We start from the raw sequence: 16648 nt of genomic DNA, 5'->3' as shown, positions 1-16648 counted from the left end.
TTCTCTGCTATAGAGACTACACAGCCCACAGAGCCAAAAATATTTACAATTTGGCCCTTATGTGGAAACTACAAAACTTCTTCAGTTTTATTTTCTTCCTCTGTCAAATCTGCCATAATTTCTCCCCGTCCACCTCACAAATAGATGGTGGGGTCCAGATAAAGGACCCCACCATCTATTTGTCTTCATTACCATATGGCCTGTGCCAAGCACAGGCTTCTACATAGTATATACTAAGTAAATATTTATTGAATGAGGGAATGAATAAAGCAGATATTCATCTACAAAACCCAGAGCTAATCTGGAGACAGAGATGAAGTTACTGCAGCAATGGTAATAAACTAAGGTACTTGTCCTTTCTATCAAATACAGACACCTCATACCCCCTAACAATCTCCTCTCTAGAGCCTAAGAATTTGGGATATTCATGATACACACAACTTCGACATGCTCTCTCAAGTTTCTTCAAGGCGAATTCTAACTAACGTGAAGCTAACTAACGCATTTTTCTTTAAGATCATTTATTTCCTCATTCAGCAAACATTTACTTAGTAGCTGCTATGTAGTAGGCTTGTGCTTAGCACAAGGGATACAATGATGCAAACAACCAGAAAATGCAATCCATTTATGTCATCTTTTTTCCCACAGTAAATGTGTGTGAAAGCCAAGGGAGAAATCGGCCACGTTTTTAATGAGGAGGAAAAAGAGGCTTGCTTTCCTGGTGGCTCAGCAGTAAAGAATCTGCATGCCAATGTAGGAGACACTGGTTCGATACCTGGGTCAGAAGATGCCCTGAAGAAGGAAACGGCAACCCACTGCTGTGTTCTTGCCTGAGAAATACCATGGAGAGAGAAGCCTGGCTATAGTCCATGGGGTCACAAAAGAGTCAGGCACAACTTACTGTCTGAACAACAAACAGAAGCTTAATGAAGTTTTGGAATTTGCCCAAAATCACACAATTATTAATAGAAAACGGACAGAACCAGGCTTATCCACTTCTTCCCACACAACCAAGGTACCTTTGGTATCATCCAATGCAAGCAAAAGAAAGTAAAATATATTAGTACAAATATGCACCCAGAAATTTTCCTAAATGCTCCTGGGAATGATAAGTAATTTGGTCATAGCAACTTGGTGGTCAGAGCAACTTCTGTTTCGTCATTTGAGTGAGCATCTCACTCCTGCCATTATCTCTCAGTCTTCAAGGAATTCAGATAGTGCTTAAGAGCAGACTGTGACATCAGGCTGTCCTCATATTAATCCCCAATTCTGTTGCTTCCCATCTGTGCAGATCTGGACAACGTACAACAAGTTCTCTGAACCTCAGATCCCAGGTGTAAAATAGGCCTGATAATAGCAGCACCTTCATAGGATTAAACCACACCAACGAAGTAGAAAACTTAGCAATGGCCTTCTTTCCACACCTAGTCTAGTCCTCAACACCCGGTATTACCCATCCCATCCCTGAGTTTTTCTGTTGCTTTTCACAGCTCTTCTTTCTAAAATTATCTTATTTGCTTGCTTTTATTATGTCTCCCTCACTTAAATATAAACTCCAGGATAGTATTTACTTATGGATCATGGGTGGTTTTTTTTTTTTATTCATTATTGTATCTCCTGCACCTAGGTCACGGTCTGGCACACATCAGTAATTCTTGAATGAAGAGTTTAATAAGCGTCTAGGACGACAATTTAGGTTTCAACTTCTCTGTATGAAAAACAGAATATTTATACTCAGAGATGTTGGAAAGTGCAAACGATGTAACTGGAAAGCTCTAGGTAGTATCAGAAAGGTGCCACGGAAACTAAAAAGTGTGTCACAGTGCCACAATACAATCTGTGCAGTGACTCAACCCTAAGACAACTCAGTGCTCTAGGTCAAGCCAAAGGCTGCACTCTAGGGAGTGTTGATAGACCGAGAAGGGTGCAAAATGTTAGACGTGGTTGCAAAAACACTAGCCCTTCTCTTCCTCTCTTAAATTTCCAACAGTACACACTCCTCTAGAAAGGCTGCTCTCCACACCTGGAAGGGCCCTCAAGGGAGAAATGAGACAAACTGTATGTAGTCAGGGAGCCAAACACCCCCAAAGGGCAGCAGCAACGCTGCAATGACAGTCGTGAACTGAGCAGAAAGGGAGGCAACTCGAACCTCTGTTGGGGGCCTGAAGGGTGGGTCCCAAGGCTTCTCAACAGTCTAGCCAACCTCCCCCACCCCCGCTGGCAATAGGCAGAAGGAGGGGACACACTCCTGCGTTCCAGCCTGGTGTCCAGAAAATGAAGCGCGTCGGGAACAAGTTCCCAGCCTTGCCAGCAAACTCACCTCAGCCGCCGGCCCCACCTCCGCTCACATTCCGGCCCCGCCGCCTTCCCCCCGCCCCCCCCAGGCCCTTTGTTTTGATTCCCGACTCCGCAGCTCCCGCCGCCGCCGCCAAGCGCACCCTCCACTTCCGCTTCCGCACCGCGCCTCCCCTGTCGCAAAACCGACGCCCTTCTCTCCTCATGGCTCCGCCCCTTCCTCCGTCCCTCCCCCGCCGCCGCGTCCTCCCCGCGCGGGGCGTGCTGGGAACCCCGGGGGGGGCGGGGCCTCGCGGCCCTGCAGCCTCGTCAGGCTCAGTCCCCTCCCGATAAACCTCTAAATAGGGACCTTCCCGGGGGGCTACCTCGGCTTTTTTGGCGAAAACCCCCAGTTTATGGAGGCCTTGATCCTGGCTTATGGTTGTGGCGTGGAACGGAACCTCAAAGAGGGGAATTAGGGTGCTAGTGAGGCGGAACCCCAGGAAAAAACCTGCCAACCGGGATTTGATACCATTCAGCCCTTTCGGTCTTTTGAGGGAAGGCGATTTAAGAGGGATTTCGAAGAAAAACCCGATCGTTTGGCATTTTTTTCTCTTACTCGCTCTTGTCACGTGATGGTCCTATTAAAAAAAAGAAAAACTAAACTAAATGACGCCTGTTTGTTACAGCATCCTTCATCTAGTGCAACCTAGTGGCGAGCGGAAAAAAATAAAAATAACTGCCAACTGGGCTTCCCGCGAGGTCCTTCGGACCGGCAGGGCTCCTCGGGAAATTGTGATCCGGCTGGCAAAAATAAAGCCTGTACGAAGACTAGGCTGGATTGTGTCACCAACAATTAAGAGGTCCTCGTGACTTATGAAAAAAAAAAAATGATTTTTTTTAAAGTCCTGGTCCAAAGCTTGTTACAAATGAATACTTTTCCAGGGACCGGTTGGGCGAGCAAAAGGAGATTTATAATTGCAAAGTCCTTGTGAAGCCAGGAACAGCTTATGTTTTAGTGGCTAGATTTGCCATGTTTGGGTTTTTTTTTGGGGGGGGGCGCTGTTTTGGGTTTTTTTGCCTGCACATTCTTCACTTTTATTTGAAATTATAAATTTTTTTTTTTACGTAGGCAAAACACATTTCTGAAACTGTCAGCTGTTCACTATTTCCTGTTGCAAATTAGAAAAACAAAGCACATATTTAGATTTAGACATAGTTTAGGATGCAGTAGTCGAATGCAGTGTAAAAGTTTATTTCTGAAGTTTGCTAAGAAACAGGTTAACCTTGCAAAGGGATCAGGAGGTAAAAATGGCCAAAAGAGAACTTTTTTCTCTCTTTAGTATGTAACGCGAGGCAACCTCATTAGGCAATCCACATTAAGTGGGGGAGATTTCAGGGGAAGCTAATACATCCTTGTAGGCTTTTTTTTGTAGACAGGCATTGTGGAGGGCAAGATCAAACACGTAGCTGAAGAACCCTTTGTACCGGTAGTCCATCTTCCAGAAGGCCGATGACAAGTTCACACATCAGCTGCCTGCTCAGGTATTTATTACCGCTGAGTAATTCTTCATTGTGTCTGTGTGTGGGGCACATTCTCCAAGTGGGAATTAGGACAGATGAAAAACAACCCTGTTTCTAGCGTTTTTTTCCGAGTACCAAAAATTCACTTCTCAAAGAGGTATTTTTTTCCCTCCTTTTCATTCTTTCTAGTGTCTCCGAATACAGATAGTATTAACTAAAAATATAAAAGGAAGCAAAATAATTGTGAAATTTTTAATTGCTAAAAAAAAAAAAAGGTTTAGCTGTAAAATAAAGAGTAGACACATGTCTGACATTGCCAGAGTTGTGCCTGGTGTAACAGGTAAATAAAATACAGTAAATAAAAACAAACCAATCATACTAAATGGAAGGCTAATGAAAAGGTTGAATTACAAATAGTTTTTAAAGATATGCTTCTTTATTATTTCCTATAGAAAATTAGCCTAAACTACACTCGCCCTTGGAAACACAATTATGCATCAACATGTAATTTGATGCTTGTGAAAGGGTGTGTTTTTTTTTAACATTTTTCTTAAGATATGTTTTCTAGAGCATAGCCTCTGTGAATCTATTTCTTTGCTGGGCAAATTCTTAAGAGTACCTCTCAGTTACCTGCCCTGTCCATATTATAATCTTTATGAAACCAAGACTAAGATTTGTTTTTGTGCAACTCAAATGGCTGTTACATTCAATCCAGCTCCTAAATTAATCTAGCTGCCACAAAAGGCGTTTATTCTCCAGCTACTTCCGTGTTATGGTAAGTGTTTTGAAATGATAAATTATGGTGGAAGGATTTAAGCAAGAGAAACCCAGCTTTCTGCTCATTAATATCTGAACGCTCCAAGGAAAACAAATTGAACAAAGAGAACAAAGTTTTTAAGTACACCAAAATTTCCCTTTCATTTTTTTCAAGGTTTTACCCAATAACAAACCCATTTACCTAAACATATTCCTGAGAGAAGTTTAATGATAATCATTTCAATGTCTTCTTCCTTTTATTTTTAATGGAAAAATGAAGAAAATTGAGAACCCAGTAGTTTAAATGATAATGTCGTTTAGTCAGTACTGATCAGCTCATCAATGTGTGTTTCAGTTTATGTTAACTGGTGGGGCAGCGGTGGTGGTGATTATTCTCTCCCAGAAAACTCACAGAATGGTGAGGTTCTGGCACGGACAGCGCAAAAGTGACAAGAGGATGCAAATCATTTATTAGCATCTGGGGCCAGGATGGATGTTTCCTAAAAGACATTCTGATACCTTCCTTAACCCTGTTGATGTAGGTGGTAGATCCCTTTTGTGTCTCTGAGCTTCTTTCAGGAACTAGCAAGGAGTCAAAGAAGAATTAGGGCTTTTCTGGTGCCTCAGAGGTAAAAGAATCTGCGTGCAATGCAGGAGACCCCAAGACACATCCCCATCCCTGGATCTGGAAGACCCCTTGGAGAAGGAAAAGGCCACCTACTCCAGTATTCTTGCCTGGAGAATCCCATGGACAGAGGAGCCCGGTGGGCTACAGCCCATAGGGTCGCTAAGGACGTGGAAGTGACTGAGTGATTAAACAACAACAAAGAGGAATTCAAGGCCATTCTTAACCATGGCGGGGACACAGGAGGGATTCCATGTCTGGTTGGAGGCCTCAAAGTAGCTAAGATCTCTCTGCCTCCAGTATCATGACAAAGAACACTGATTAGGAGTCAAACATACCCAGCTTTACAGCCTGATTTGTTTACTAATTGTGAGACCTTGGGCAATGCATTTAAACTTCCTACACTTTTGCTTTCTCATCTTTAAAATGAAGACAATAAAAGTTCTTTCCTGTGGTTCTCATCATCTGGGTCTCAGCTCCATTGTAACCTGGTATAGTGGCCTTCTCTGACATTCTATCTGAAGGGACCTCTCCCAGCCCCTTTCTATTACATGACCTTGCTTTATTCATAGCACTAATTAGCATCTGAAATTACTTCACATTTTCTGTTTGCTGATTTAGTGTCCTTTCTTAATACTACAAGACCTTTGAAGACAGGTGTCTTGTCTGACATTTATTATGCTATAAGTGAGTGCTCAGTAAAAATTTATAAACCTACTTGGTGAACAAGTAGGACTGCTGTGAAACCCACATCAAGAAATTAGAATTATGCCTGACACAGACGGTGGTGGTTTAGTCACAAAGTGGTGTCTGTCGCTTGCCACCCATGGACTGTAGCCCATCAGGCTTCTCTGCCCATTGGATTTCCCAGGCAAGAGTACTGGAACAGGTTGCCATTTCCTTCTCCAAGGGATCTTCCCCACCCAGGAATTGAACCTGGGTCTCCTGCATTGCAGACAGATTCTTTACTGAGCTACCAGTGACCAGTAAAAAAAAAAAAAAAAAAATCATGATCACTACCTACATTTTTTGTTGTTCGGTTGCTCAGTTGTGTCCGACTCTTTGCCACCCCGTGGACTGCAGAATGCCAGACTTCCCTGTCCTTCACTATCTCCCAGAGTTTGCTCAACCTCATGTCCATTTGAGTCGATAGTGCTCTCCAACCATCTCATCCTCTGTTGCCCCTTCTACTCCTGCATAGATTGTACTTAACTATGTGCTGAGGCCACTGTCCTAAACGTTTTACAAATGCTAAGTGAATTCATTTCATCTCTGCATAATCCTAGAGGTAAATCCTATCACAAATCCCATTTTATGGATGAGGAAAGTAAATCACAGAGAGTTAACTTGCCCTAACCAAATCAGTCAATCCTAAAGGAAATCGGTCCTGAATATTCACTGGAAGGACTGATGCTGAAGCTGAAGCTTCAATACTTTGGCCACCTGATGTGAAGAACTGACTCATTGGAAAAGACCCTGATGCTGGAAAAGACTGAAGGCAGGAGGAGAAGGGGACAACAGAGGATGAGATGGTTGGATGGCATCACCGACTAAATGGACATGAGTTTGAGTAAACTCCGGGAGTTGGTGATGGACAGGAAGCCTGGCGCGCTGCAGTCCATGGGATCGCAAAGAATCCATCATGACTGAGCGACTGAACTGACTGAACTTCCTCGGTTCAGTCAAGATCATACAGCTACTAAGGAGCAGAGCTAGGATTCAAGGCCAGGCCCCAAAACAAATTCCTATAAAGGAGCTTTGCTGCCTTTGCAGAAGATAATGATGTCGAAATTTTTATATTGGTTGTAAAGTTCTGGGAAGGACCTGGGACATTGCTTACTCTAAGCAGACGTAGATCTTTGTTCTTCTATCTGCTTCGGAGGAAATCCAAGAACAGGAAAACGCAATCGGGGTCAAGGGCAGGGAGTCATATTTTCTTGAAGTGGCCCGCAAGTCCAAGCCCGTTCCCCACCCCCCCCCCCCCCCCCCCCCCCCCGGTGTCTAGGGAGCAGCCCGAAGCCTCCAAGCCCGGCCAGAACCCTGCCCAGCAGCAGGAGCCTCCCAGACCCCTCCCGCCAGCCCGCCTAGGGCCGCCGCGTGGCCGCGCCGCGCCCGGGACCTGGGGAAAAAAGTTTCCAAAAGGCGCTGCTCGGCGCTGATTGGCCGCGGGGGACGCGGTCCCGGGGAGAGGCAGCCAATAGACGACGCCGGCCGCCGGCGCGGGGGTGGGGGCGGCGGCCGGAGGCCCGGGGCTGCACCGGCCCCAGCCGCTGCCGCCCCAGCCGCCGCCGCTGGTCCGCAGAGCTGGAGCCGGTAAGTGCGGAGCTGCGGCCCCCGGGGTAGGCGTTGCTCGGAGGCTGCCATCGCAGTCGTCCTTATCATCGCCACAGACGCGGGGAAACTCTTCTGCCCGCCCGGCGCCCTCCGCGCTCTCGGGAACCCCGGCCGCCGCGGTGCAGGGAACTTGGCGCGCCCTTCACTTGGGCGTCGCTTCCCGGGCGCTGGGCTCGAAAAATCGCCCTTCTCCGGAGCCTCCCTTCCTAACTTTGTGCCTTCCCACCCTTGTGTCCTGCGCGCCCGGCTCCTCACCCTTTCGCCAACTTTCTTTCTCTTTCTGCGTTCGCCTCTCTCCGACCCCGCTGCCCTCCTCTCCCTGCTTGACTTCCTTGGCCCTTCTGCCCTGCTCGTCCCGGGTCCCCGGAGCCCGGTTGCTCTGCCCTGTTCCCTTCCATCCTCCGCCACCCCGACATTCTTCCTAGAGTCCTCTGATCTCCCTTCTCGCTCAGTTTCTGCCCCGCAACCCTCGGCCTTTCCTCCTGCTGCCCCCACCTCCCTCTCCGTCCTCGTAGCCCCCCGCCGTCCCCATGCTCGCCCACGTCCCCACCCCACTGCCACCCTCGGCGGAGGCCTCTTTCCAAAAACCTCCCCTCTCCTTGGCACTCCCCTCCCTTTGGGAACGTGTTTGGAACGGTCTTGTTCCATCCGCCTTTCTCAGATCTCTGCGGCAGGACGGTTCAGATTTCCCCTGACAGCACTTTGGGGAAGGGTTGGATAAAGGATGAAAACGCTTCTTCTAGAGCTTGAATGCGGTGACTGGGCTTACCTGCCTCTCTGAGGTCATAGGAAACCCCTCTGGACACTGCTTTTTTGGGGGACCCTAAGATTATCTTCTCCAGTCCTCTCAAGTTCACTGTCTCCTGAGGGCTTGACCTTCCCTGATTTCTTGGTCCAGGTTTTGTACCTGGTTGTGACCCTCTCTACTTGTAGGTCCCTTTAAATTCCTTTATAAAGAAAAGGCCTATGCAGCCTGTGCTGTACAGAAATTTCAGATTTTCTGTGTGACTTTTGTTGATGTATTCTAGGAAAGGATGGCACTGTAGGATGTGTGTGTGAGTGTGTGTGTGTGTGTGTGTGTGTGAGCGAGTCGCTTGTGTATGCTGCGTGCTAAGTCGCTTTGGTTGTGTCCACATCTTTGCGACCTGATGAACTGTAGCCTACCAGGCTCCTCCGTCCATGGAATTCTCCAGGCAAGAATACTGGAGTGGGTTGCCATTTCCTTCTCCAGGGGATTTTCCCAACCCAGGATCCACCCCAACTGGGTCTCCCACATTGCAGGCAGATTCTTTACCATCTGAGCCACCAGGGAAGCATAGGATGTGGGTAGGGTCCTTTGAACTTGGCTCAGACAGTAATGCGTCTGTCTGCAATGCAGGAGACCTGGGTTCGATCCCTGGGTCGTAGTCCTGGGACTCTCAGAGCCACCTATTATCTAATCTCTGACCCGTCCCGACCCCGACCCCCACCCCCCGGCCTCCACCATGGGTATTTCACCACTTTTGAAACTTAAATTTTTCCTCTTGGTGTGTCTTTTGTGTCAGATTAGATGCAGATGATCCATGCTCCTAAAGTGTCAGAGGCCTCTGGTTGGTGTGTTCTATCCCATTTTGGATAATAGTTTCTTAACTTGCCTTATTCTGTTAGGATGTTATTTTTGTTTCCGGAGTGTGTTCTTTTGCTTTAGAACGTGTGAGGCCAGAGAGATTGCACTCCCTTTGCTCACAAGATAATTCCCTAACAGGATCGTGCTGGTAGACAGCAAGTTTGTGTCTGCAGTTGGTACAATGTTTGCAGCTAGTCCTGATGTAGGTGCTCTGGGTCTGCCGCGATCAGCAGCACCTAGTACTTGGTAGGTGTTGGGAAATCTTTGGAAAGGAATAGAGGAGAATACACCACTGTAGGAAAAGCTCCCTCCCTGGCATCTTGGTTCAGTAGCATAAAATTCTCCTTGGACAGTAGCTTTCTGGGTTTTTTGTTGTTGTTCATGTTTAAGCTCCTTTAAGATTTCAAAAGCAATATATGCTTATTGTAAAAAACATTTATCATAGTAGGTGTCAGGAACAAGTTCTCATCTTAGCGGCTGCCTTACTCCCATTCTGGTACCTCTTTCCAGACCCTTTTCTGTTTACATACACAGCGGAAGCTACATTTGCAAACAAAAATGGCACTTTTTTTTCTTTCTTTTTTTACACTTTAAACTTTTTATTTTGTATTGGGGTACAGCCAAGTAACAGCATTGTGGTAGTCTCAGGTGAACAGCGAAGGGACTCAGCCATACATATACATGTGTCCATTCTCCCCAAATCCCCCTCTTATCCAGGCTGCCACATAGCATTGAGCAGAGTTCCATGTGCTACACACTAGAAAAATGGCACTTTCTTAACATAAACTTTCTTCCGTATCATTACTCTTAATTCTTAGCTGCACAGTTTTCTGATCAGTCTTCAGTTAAGTTTCTCCAGCTCCCCCTCATCATTACCCTCAGTGATGGTGTACACCCTTGAGCATTTGTCCTTGCATGCCTGCTGAGGTTTTTTTTGTGGGTAGATCATTTCAGACTTTGAAAGCACCGAGACAGAAGTCAGACTTGCTGACTCTTGACTGATTTTGCCCCAGTGATGTCACTTATGCAAAATGTAAAGCCTGCGTCATAAAGTGGAAGCTGTGGGAGCCTGTGCTGGCCTTTGGCAGCTGCTTTCTCCCCCTCTCCCCTGTGTTTTGATTGGGAAGGAGTGTGGTTGGGGTGGAGAAGTTAATCCCTGATGGCTTGTAGGTGTGGATTGCCCCTGACCAGCTGTGCTGGCTTTCTTCACTCAGAGGAGAGCTGAGAAAGACTGCTTTGTCTTTTCTAGAGTTTTGAAATCAAAGGTGTGTATCTCAAGTGTGTTTTCAGACTTTCCTAATAAGTTTGATCATGGAAAACATGCCAAAAAAAAAAAAAATTGCTGAAACGCTTTTGTAAGAGTAATAGATCTCAGTTATCCAAAACAGAAAATAAATACCTCTGGGACCACTAGATCCCAGTTTGTGCTTGCATGTGGTAGCATATACACTGGAGGTGCCCAGCAGGTTCGCCCACAGAGCTGCTGGGACAGGATGCAGCAGTATGGTGTATTGAGAATGCAAGTTAGCAAGCTCAATCCCTTGACACAGATGCAATAAATGCATGCAGTATCCAGCTTGAAGATAGTGTGTATAAAGTTGTGTATGCTATGACTACGCACTGACACCTGTCTGTCACAGTGCCTTTTAAAAGACTGCTTGGCCCAAAAACCGAATCTGACTTCTATACAGTCTATCGGCAACCCCAAAGAGACCTTGAATTTGAATTCAAAGTCTCCCTTGCACTTGGGTCTGGTTTGCCTCTCTCACTCCTTTGCATCTATGGAGATGGCCAAGACAGGTAATGTTTCTGCTCCAGCTTCCCAAGAAGCCCAGTGACTGCCTTAGCAATCCCTGGGTCAGGAAGAGGCCCTGGAGGAGGGCATGGCAACCCACTTTGGTATTCTTGCCTGGAGAATCCCATGGACAGAGGAGCCTGGTGGGCTACAGTCCATAGGATCAGAAAGAGTTAGACACAATTGAAGTGACTTAGTACGTACGCGCGCGCGCGCGCGCACACACACACACACACACACACACGCTGGCTCTCTCTCTCTCTCTCTCCAGCATCTTCGAGGTAAACAGAAAGGGTCAAGTTGTTTGGAAATGACATATTAAATGCCTAGCACTCCACAAACAGAAGGTGATGATAAACTTGAGTAAATAATGCTGGGACAGGGGAACCTTTGCCAGTCATCCTGCCTGCTGTCTGTGGCAGACAAGAATGCACATTAGAACTTTTCTGAGATATTTTCAAGTGGAAAAAAGGAAAGGTTCAGATTTTTAAGTGTGGTGTTTCATAAGAAAGTGAAGTTGAGCTCTTATTTCTTTCCTCTTAGCCTTGAGCATCGTCTTCTTCTTCCCTAAGGGGTGTTTTTAAAATGCAGGGGTTGTAATTAGAGCCACAGTGGAAGCACCTCCTAAAACAGCTCAATTTCATTTCTTTACTGAGGCTTAAATTCTAAGCCTCGCTGGCCATGATAACAGTACCCTTTTCTGAAACTCATCTTTGGTAAGGCTGCAGGATGAAGATTATTAAAACTCCAGTAACTGTTCTGAATATTCTGAATATAACTATTCTGAATATAAGTCCTTCCCTTATCATGAAAACCTGGGAAGTGGGTAGTTTCCAACATGACACCCTGTCCTTCAGCCTCTTCCCATCAATGAGATGCCACTCGGGTGCTGAGCGAGAAAGGTTTTTACCCATCCTATTAAGTCCCTTTCTCGGCCATTTGGCTAAGATCGGGTGTGTATGGTGGCTTCCCAGGTGGCATAGTGGTAAAGAATCTGCCTGCTGATACAGAAGACGCAAGAGGCAGAATCAATCGCTGGGTCGGGAAGATCTCCTGGAGAAGGAACTGGGAAACCACTCAGTATTCTTGACTGGAGAATCACAGAGGAGCCTGGCGGGGCCATAGTCCATGGGGTTGCAAAGAGTCAGACATGAGTGAGTGACTGAGCATGCAGATACACATTAAGTATCCTAGGGATTTATAAAAACCCCCCTTCAGAGGGTCTCTTGCTTCTTTTCCTTAATCTTACATCCCCTTCCAGTGAGTGGTCAATCTCTATGTTCCCCTGTGTTCTTTCCTTCCACAAGCATTTATTGAATGCCTGTTATATGCCAGACACTGTTCATGGCATTGGGAATTTATGGGGGAAAAAAAAAATGATGGTGAGGATCCCTGTGTTCAAAACTGATATTCCAGTTGTTGCTGTTCAGTTGCTCAGTTGTGTCCCACTCTTTGCAAACCCCATGGACTGTGATATGCCAGGCTTCCCTGTCCTTCACCATCTCCTGGAGCTTTTTCAAACTTATGTCCATTGAGTCGGTAGTGCCATCCGACCATGTCATACTCTGTCGTCCCCTTCTTCTCCCATCTTCAATCTTTCCCAGCATCAGGGTCTTTCCTAATGAGTCAGCTCTTTGCATCAGGTGGCCAAAGTATTGGAGCTTCAGCATCAGTCCTTCCAATGAATATTCAGGACTGATTTCCTTTAGGATTGACTGGTTTGATCTCCTTGCAGTCCAAGGGACTCCTCTCCAACACCACAGTTGAAAAGCATCAATTCCTTGGTGCTCAGCCTTCTTTATAGTCCAACTCTCACATATGTACATGACTATTGGAAAAACCATAGCTTTGACTAGATGGACCTTTGTTGGCAAAGTAATGTTTCTGCTTTTTAATATGCTGTCTAGGTTTGTCATAGCTTTTCTTCCAAGAAGCGTCTTTTAATTTCATGTCTGCAGTCACCATCTGCAGTGATTTTGGAGCCCAAGAAAATAAAGTCTGTCATTGTTTCCATTGTTTCCCCTTCTATTTTCCATGAAGTGATGGGACTGGATGCCATGATCTGCATTTTCTGAATGTTGAGTTTTAAGCCAACTTTTTCAGATAAAACAGAAACACAACTCATAAAGTGAAGAAATAAAATGAAGCAGGGATTAATGTGGCAGTGAAGGGCTGGAAGAGGTATTTGGTGGGATCTTCAGAGAAGGTCTCTCTAGGGAAGACGGTTCAGCTGAGGTCTGAATGGCAAGAAGGGACTCTGCGGGCAGAGATCTGAAAGAGGAGCATTCCAGGCAGAGAGAACAGCCAGTGCAAAGGCCCTGAGGTGGGAGCACGCTTGGTATGTTCAAGGAACAGAAAGAAGGCAGTGTGACTGCAGCGTAAGCAGGTGAGGGGCAGGGCTGTAGGAAATGTTTAGAGAAGTAGGCGGGGACTCATGATGATGAACTTGAACATGAGCTTTTTCCAAGCAGCAGGAAAAGTCAGTGTACATTCATTATTTCTGGTTCCTGACTTTCTTACCCTCCTGTATGCAGAGTTCCCCCGATGCCGTGCGGTTGAGACTGTCCACATCAATGGCCACACGGCACTCAGTCACGATTGCGTGGGCTCTGGGCTCTTAACACTGTAGACATTTGTCTGGTGACCTCATACTAGATGAGCTCTGGGCTCATTAGAGCTTGTGGCTTGAGCAGGGATTGCCAGAATTAGGTTTGCCCTTGCCTGTCACTGTGGTAATTACTATTATCTACACTCTAGGTGCTCTTATCCTTTCTACTTTCAGCAAACAAGATCGTTCACTCCAAACATTCATTAGGCCTCTCTGGTAGCAGAAATCCAGGCCTAACTGGTCCAGCCAAGAAAGGAAGTTGATTACCCCTCCTCACCTTCAGTCAAGGATGACTGGACCCAGGTGTCCACCTCTTGGTCCTGCTTCCTTGTTTTGGCTTCATTCTCAGGCAGCCTTCTCCCTTGTGATAGAGAGATGACCGCCACAAACCCTGATGGAAAGAGAGTTTCTTCTCCACTCCACCCCTGACGGATCCTGGCTTTACGGAGATATAATTGACATATCACACGGTGTAAGTTTAAGGTGTAGCACATGGTGGTTTGAGACATATATATATTGTGAAATTATCATTATAGTAAGGTTAGTTACACCTTCAGAGAGTTTCTTTCTTGATAGCTCTTTGAAAGGCTTGGGCCTGGATGCTCACTGTCTCAGCTTGGGTTAGGTCTACCCCTGAGCCAGTCATTGGCTCAGCTTGGGTTAGGCCCACCTCTGATCCAGTCATTGGCTTAACTTGAGTTAGGCTGATCCTTGTCATTGGTTCAACTTGGGTTAGACCCACCCTTGTCGCTGGGCTCAGCTTTGGGATAGGCGCACCTCTGAGCCTGTTACTGATGCTGGCGGCATGAGTAGTCACATGCCACCTCCTAGGTATAGAGGCTGATGACAAGTCCACCTGAGCCCCATGGAAGGAGTGTAGAGTTGGTTCCCCCAAGAGAACATTGGGGTGCTATTACAAAAATATGGAAGAAGGGATGCCAGACTGGGGGAAAAAATCAAGTTAACAACTTTCTACTCCCTCTAGCTTCTCTGCTTTGATCAGGCTTTCGGAGAAACTCTGTTCCCCAGAAGGGAGTGGGTGGGGACATGGCATGTTTTTTTCTGAATCAGGGAAGGGTGAGAAATTTGAAGGGAGAGATGTGAATACAGGTCCTAACAGATGTAGAGTTGCCAGTAAGTGCTTTACTTAGATGTAGGTATCGTTGTTCAGTTTCTACCAGGGACCCACTTGGTTGGTGATCGTGTCTGTGTCAAAACTGACATATTTAGTGCAATGATTTGTATTTTTTACCTAGATATTCAGCTTGTTAGTTATGTCTTGCGGAGTTGGGGGTTGTGTTCCTTCTTTTGTCCCCAAAGACAGAACTGTGAGCTATCTTGAAGGGAGGAAGGGACTTTGGAGGAATCTCATTTGAATTCCTAATAACCTTTTGACAAACTCAGAGTCTTAAACAAATTGAGAAAATAAGCTACTAACATTGAGAAACGCTATCAGCAAGGAGTCCAAGGACTCAGAACTGTTAATGGAAATCTGTTCCTGACCTCTGTCCTGGATAGCTCAGCATCCTCAGAGCCTATCACCACTCCCCGCTGTTGTTCAGTCGCTAAAGAGCTGTTGGCGACCCCATGGACTGTAGCACACCAGGCTTCTCTGTCCTTCACTATCTCCCAGAGTTTGCCCAAACTCATGTCCATTGAGTCAGTGATGCCATCCAACCATCTCTTCCTCTGCTGCCTGCCTCCTTCTCCTCCTGCCTTCAGTCTTTCCTAGCATCAGGGTATTTTCCATTGAGTCAGGTGGCCAAAGTATTGGAGCTTCAGCTTCAGTCATTCCAGTGAATATTCTGAGTTGATTTCCTTTGGGATTGACTGATTTGATCTCCTTGCTGTCCCAAGGGACTCTGTCTAATTTGTCTCCTCTCTTCTCACACCCAGTTCTCCAAGATACTGTCTACTTCCTCTTCCTCACCTCCCAGTCACTCCTCCACCCCCTCTATCCCTCCTCCTGGTGTTGAAACCATTCTTGCTTACATCACCAGTGACCAACATTTCACCAAGTGTTGGGTGGATATTTTCCAGAGCTCATCTTACTAGCTTCTCTCTCACATCTCAGATACCATGGAACATTCATTCCCCATTTTCCCCTTAACCTGTCTCCTCCAGTATAGTCACTTTTCTGGTTCTCATCTCTCTCACTTGTTTCTCCTGTCTCCTTCCATCACCGTTTCTTTCTTTGCTCAGCTTTCAGATACTGGCACTCCTCAGAGTTCCATAAATAATCCTCAGTTGATTCTTCGATGGTTCAGTCACAAGAAAAAAGGAAGAACCAGCTCCAAACTCATGACTCTTAAATTTGTGTTGTTAGCCCGGACTTCACCCCGAGTTTCAGATCCAGTGTTAACATCTTGATGGATCACAGGCAAATCCAACTAAAAGTGTCCGAAGCTGGTATCAAGTGTCCCCTCACCCTGCAGACTTCCCTTCTGACATTCTCCATCTGTGATGATGGAGATGGTGGAAGCACCGGGTTGTCTAAGTTAGAACCCCTAAGCTGCCCTGTTTTCCCCTTCCCTCCAATGCAATAAAATCAGCAAATCCTGGTACATGTATCCATCCTTGGAATGTAACATATTGTAATATAATGTAATGAATGTAATGTAAATAATGAACTGTAGTTTGTCTAGGTTTAGTTTTTAATTTTTTTGGCAATTTTTTTTTTTTTACCACATTTAATCCAACATAAAGTTCAGAAATTTCCCCCTCCCCCTTAAAGATCAGCTGTTTAACCAGATGTGGGTAATAGCTTTAAAACTTTCTCTCCTAGACATTATGCACCAAGAGGAGTGAACTCTTCCCCCCATTTCCACAATGGCGGACTCGGGCAAGACCTTCAGCTCTGAGGAGGAAGAGGCCAACTATTGGAAAGACCTGGCTATGACCTACAAGCAGAGGTCAGTTCTCCCAAGTTCACCTTGCGTTTTCTTCCCACAGTGATGGCAGTGAACACTTCCTGTGGGCCTGCTGTGTGCCAAGCCCTGGGAAGAACTGAACATACATCATCTCAATTAAATCTCCATGGTGGCCCGTGGGGAAGCCATTCTCACCCCATTTTACAAATGGGGGACTGAACCTCAGTGACAGCAAGTAACTTGTCTAAGGGCACAC

The 16648-nt window shown here is 46.1% G+C and overlaps 2 protein-coding genes across 5 annotated transcripts in view; one reads left to right on the top strand and one right to left on the bottom strand.

Moving 5' to 3' along the window:
* Nucleotides 1-2449, bottom strand: part of MARF1 (meiosis regulator and mRNA stability factor 1) — a 39573-nt gene extending 37124 nt beyond the window's left edge. The window contains exon 1 of the mRNA XM_025275196.3: nucleotides 2321-2449. The gene's annotated coding sequence lies outside the window, so the exon portion shown is untranslated. The remainder of the gene's footprint in view (nucleotides 1-2320) is intronic.
* A 1225-nt stretch (nucleotides 2450-3674) lies between these two features.
* NDE1 (nudE neurodevelopment protein 1) overlaps nucleotides 3675-16648 on the top strand; it is a 38742-nt gene continuing 25768 nt past the window's right edge. For 2 of the 4 annotated variants that reach the window (XM_006050075.4, XM_044935713.2), the window contains exons 1-2: nucleotides 7336-7492; nucleotides 16308-16434. In XM_006050075.4, coding sequence (XP_006050137.1) covers nucleotides 16352-16434 — 83 coding nt within the window. In that variant the 5' untranslated portion in view covers nucleotides 7336-7492; nucleotides 16308-16351. Of the gene's footprint in view, nucleotides 3820-7335; nucleotides 7493-13972; nucleotides 13995-16307; nucleotides 16435-16648 lie in introns of those variants that run through there. The other 2 variants (XM_044935710.2, XM_045164247.1) reach the window with 2 other exon arrangements.

Source organism: Bubalus bubalis, chromosome 24, assembly GCF_019923935.1.
Source record: "Bubalus bubalis isolate 160015118507 breed Murrah chromosome 24, NDDB_SH_1, whole genome shotgun sequence".
NCBI lineage: Eukaryota > Metazoa > Chordata > Mammalia > Artiodactyla > Bovidae > Bubalus > Bubalus bubalis.
This window is presented reverse-complemented; position numbering and strand designations above follow the sequence as displayed.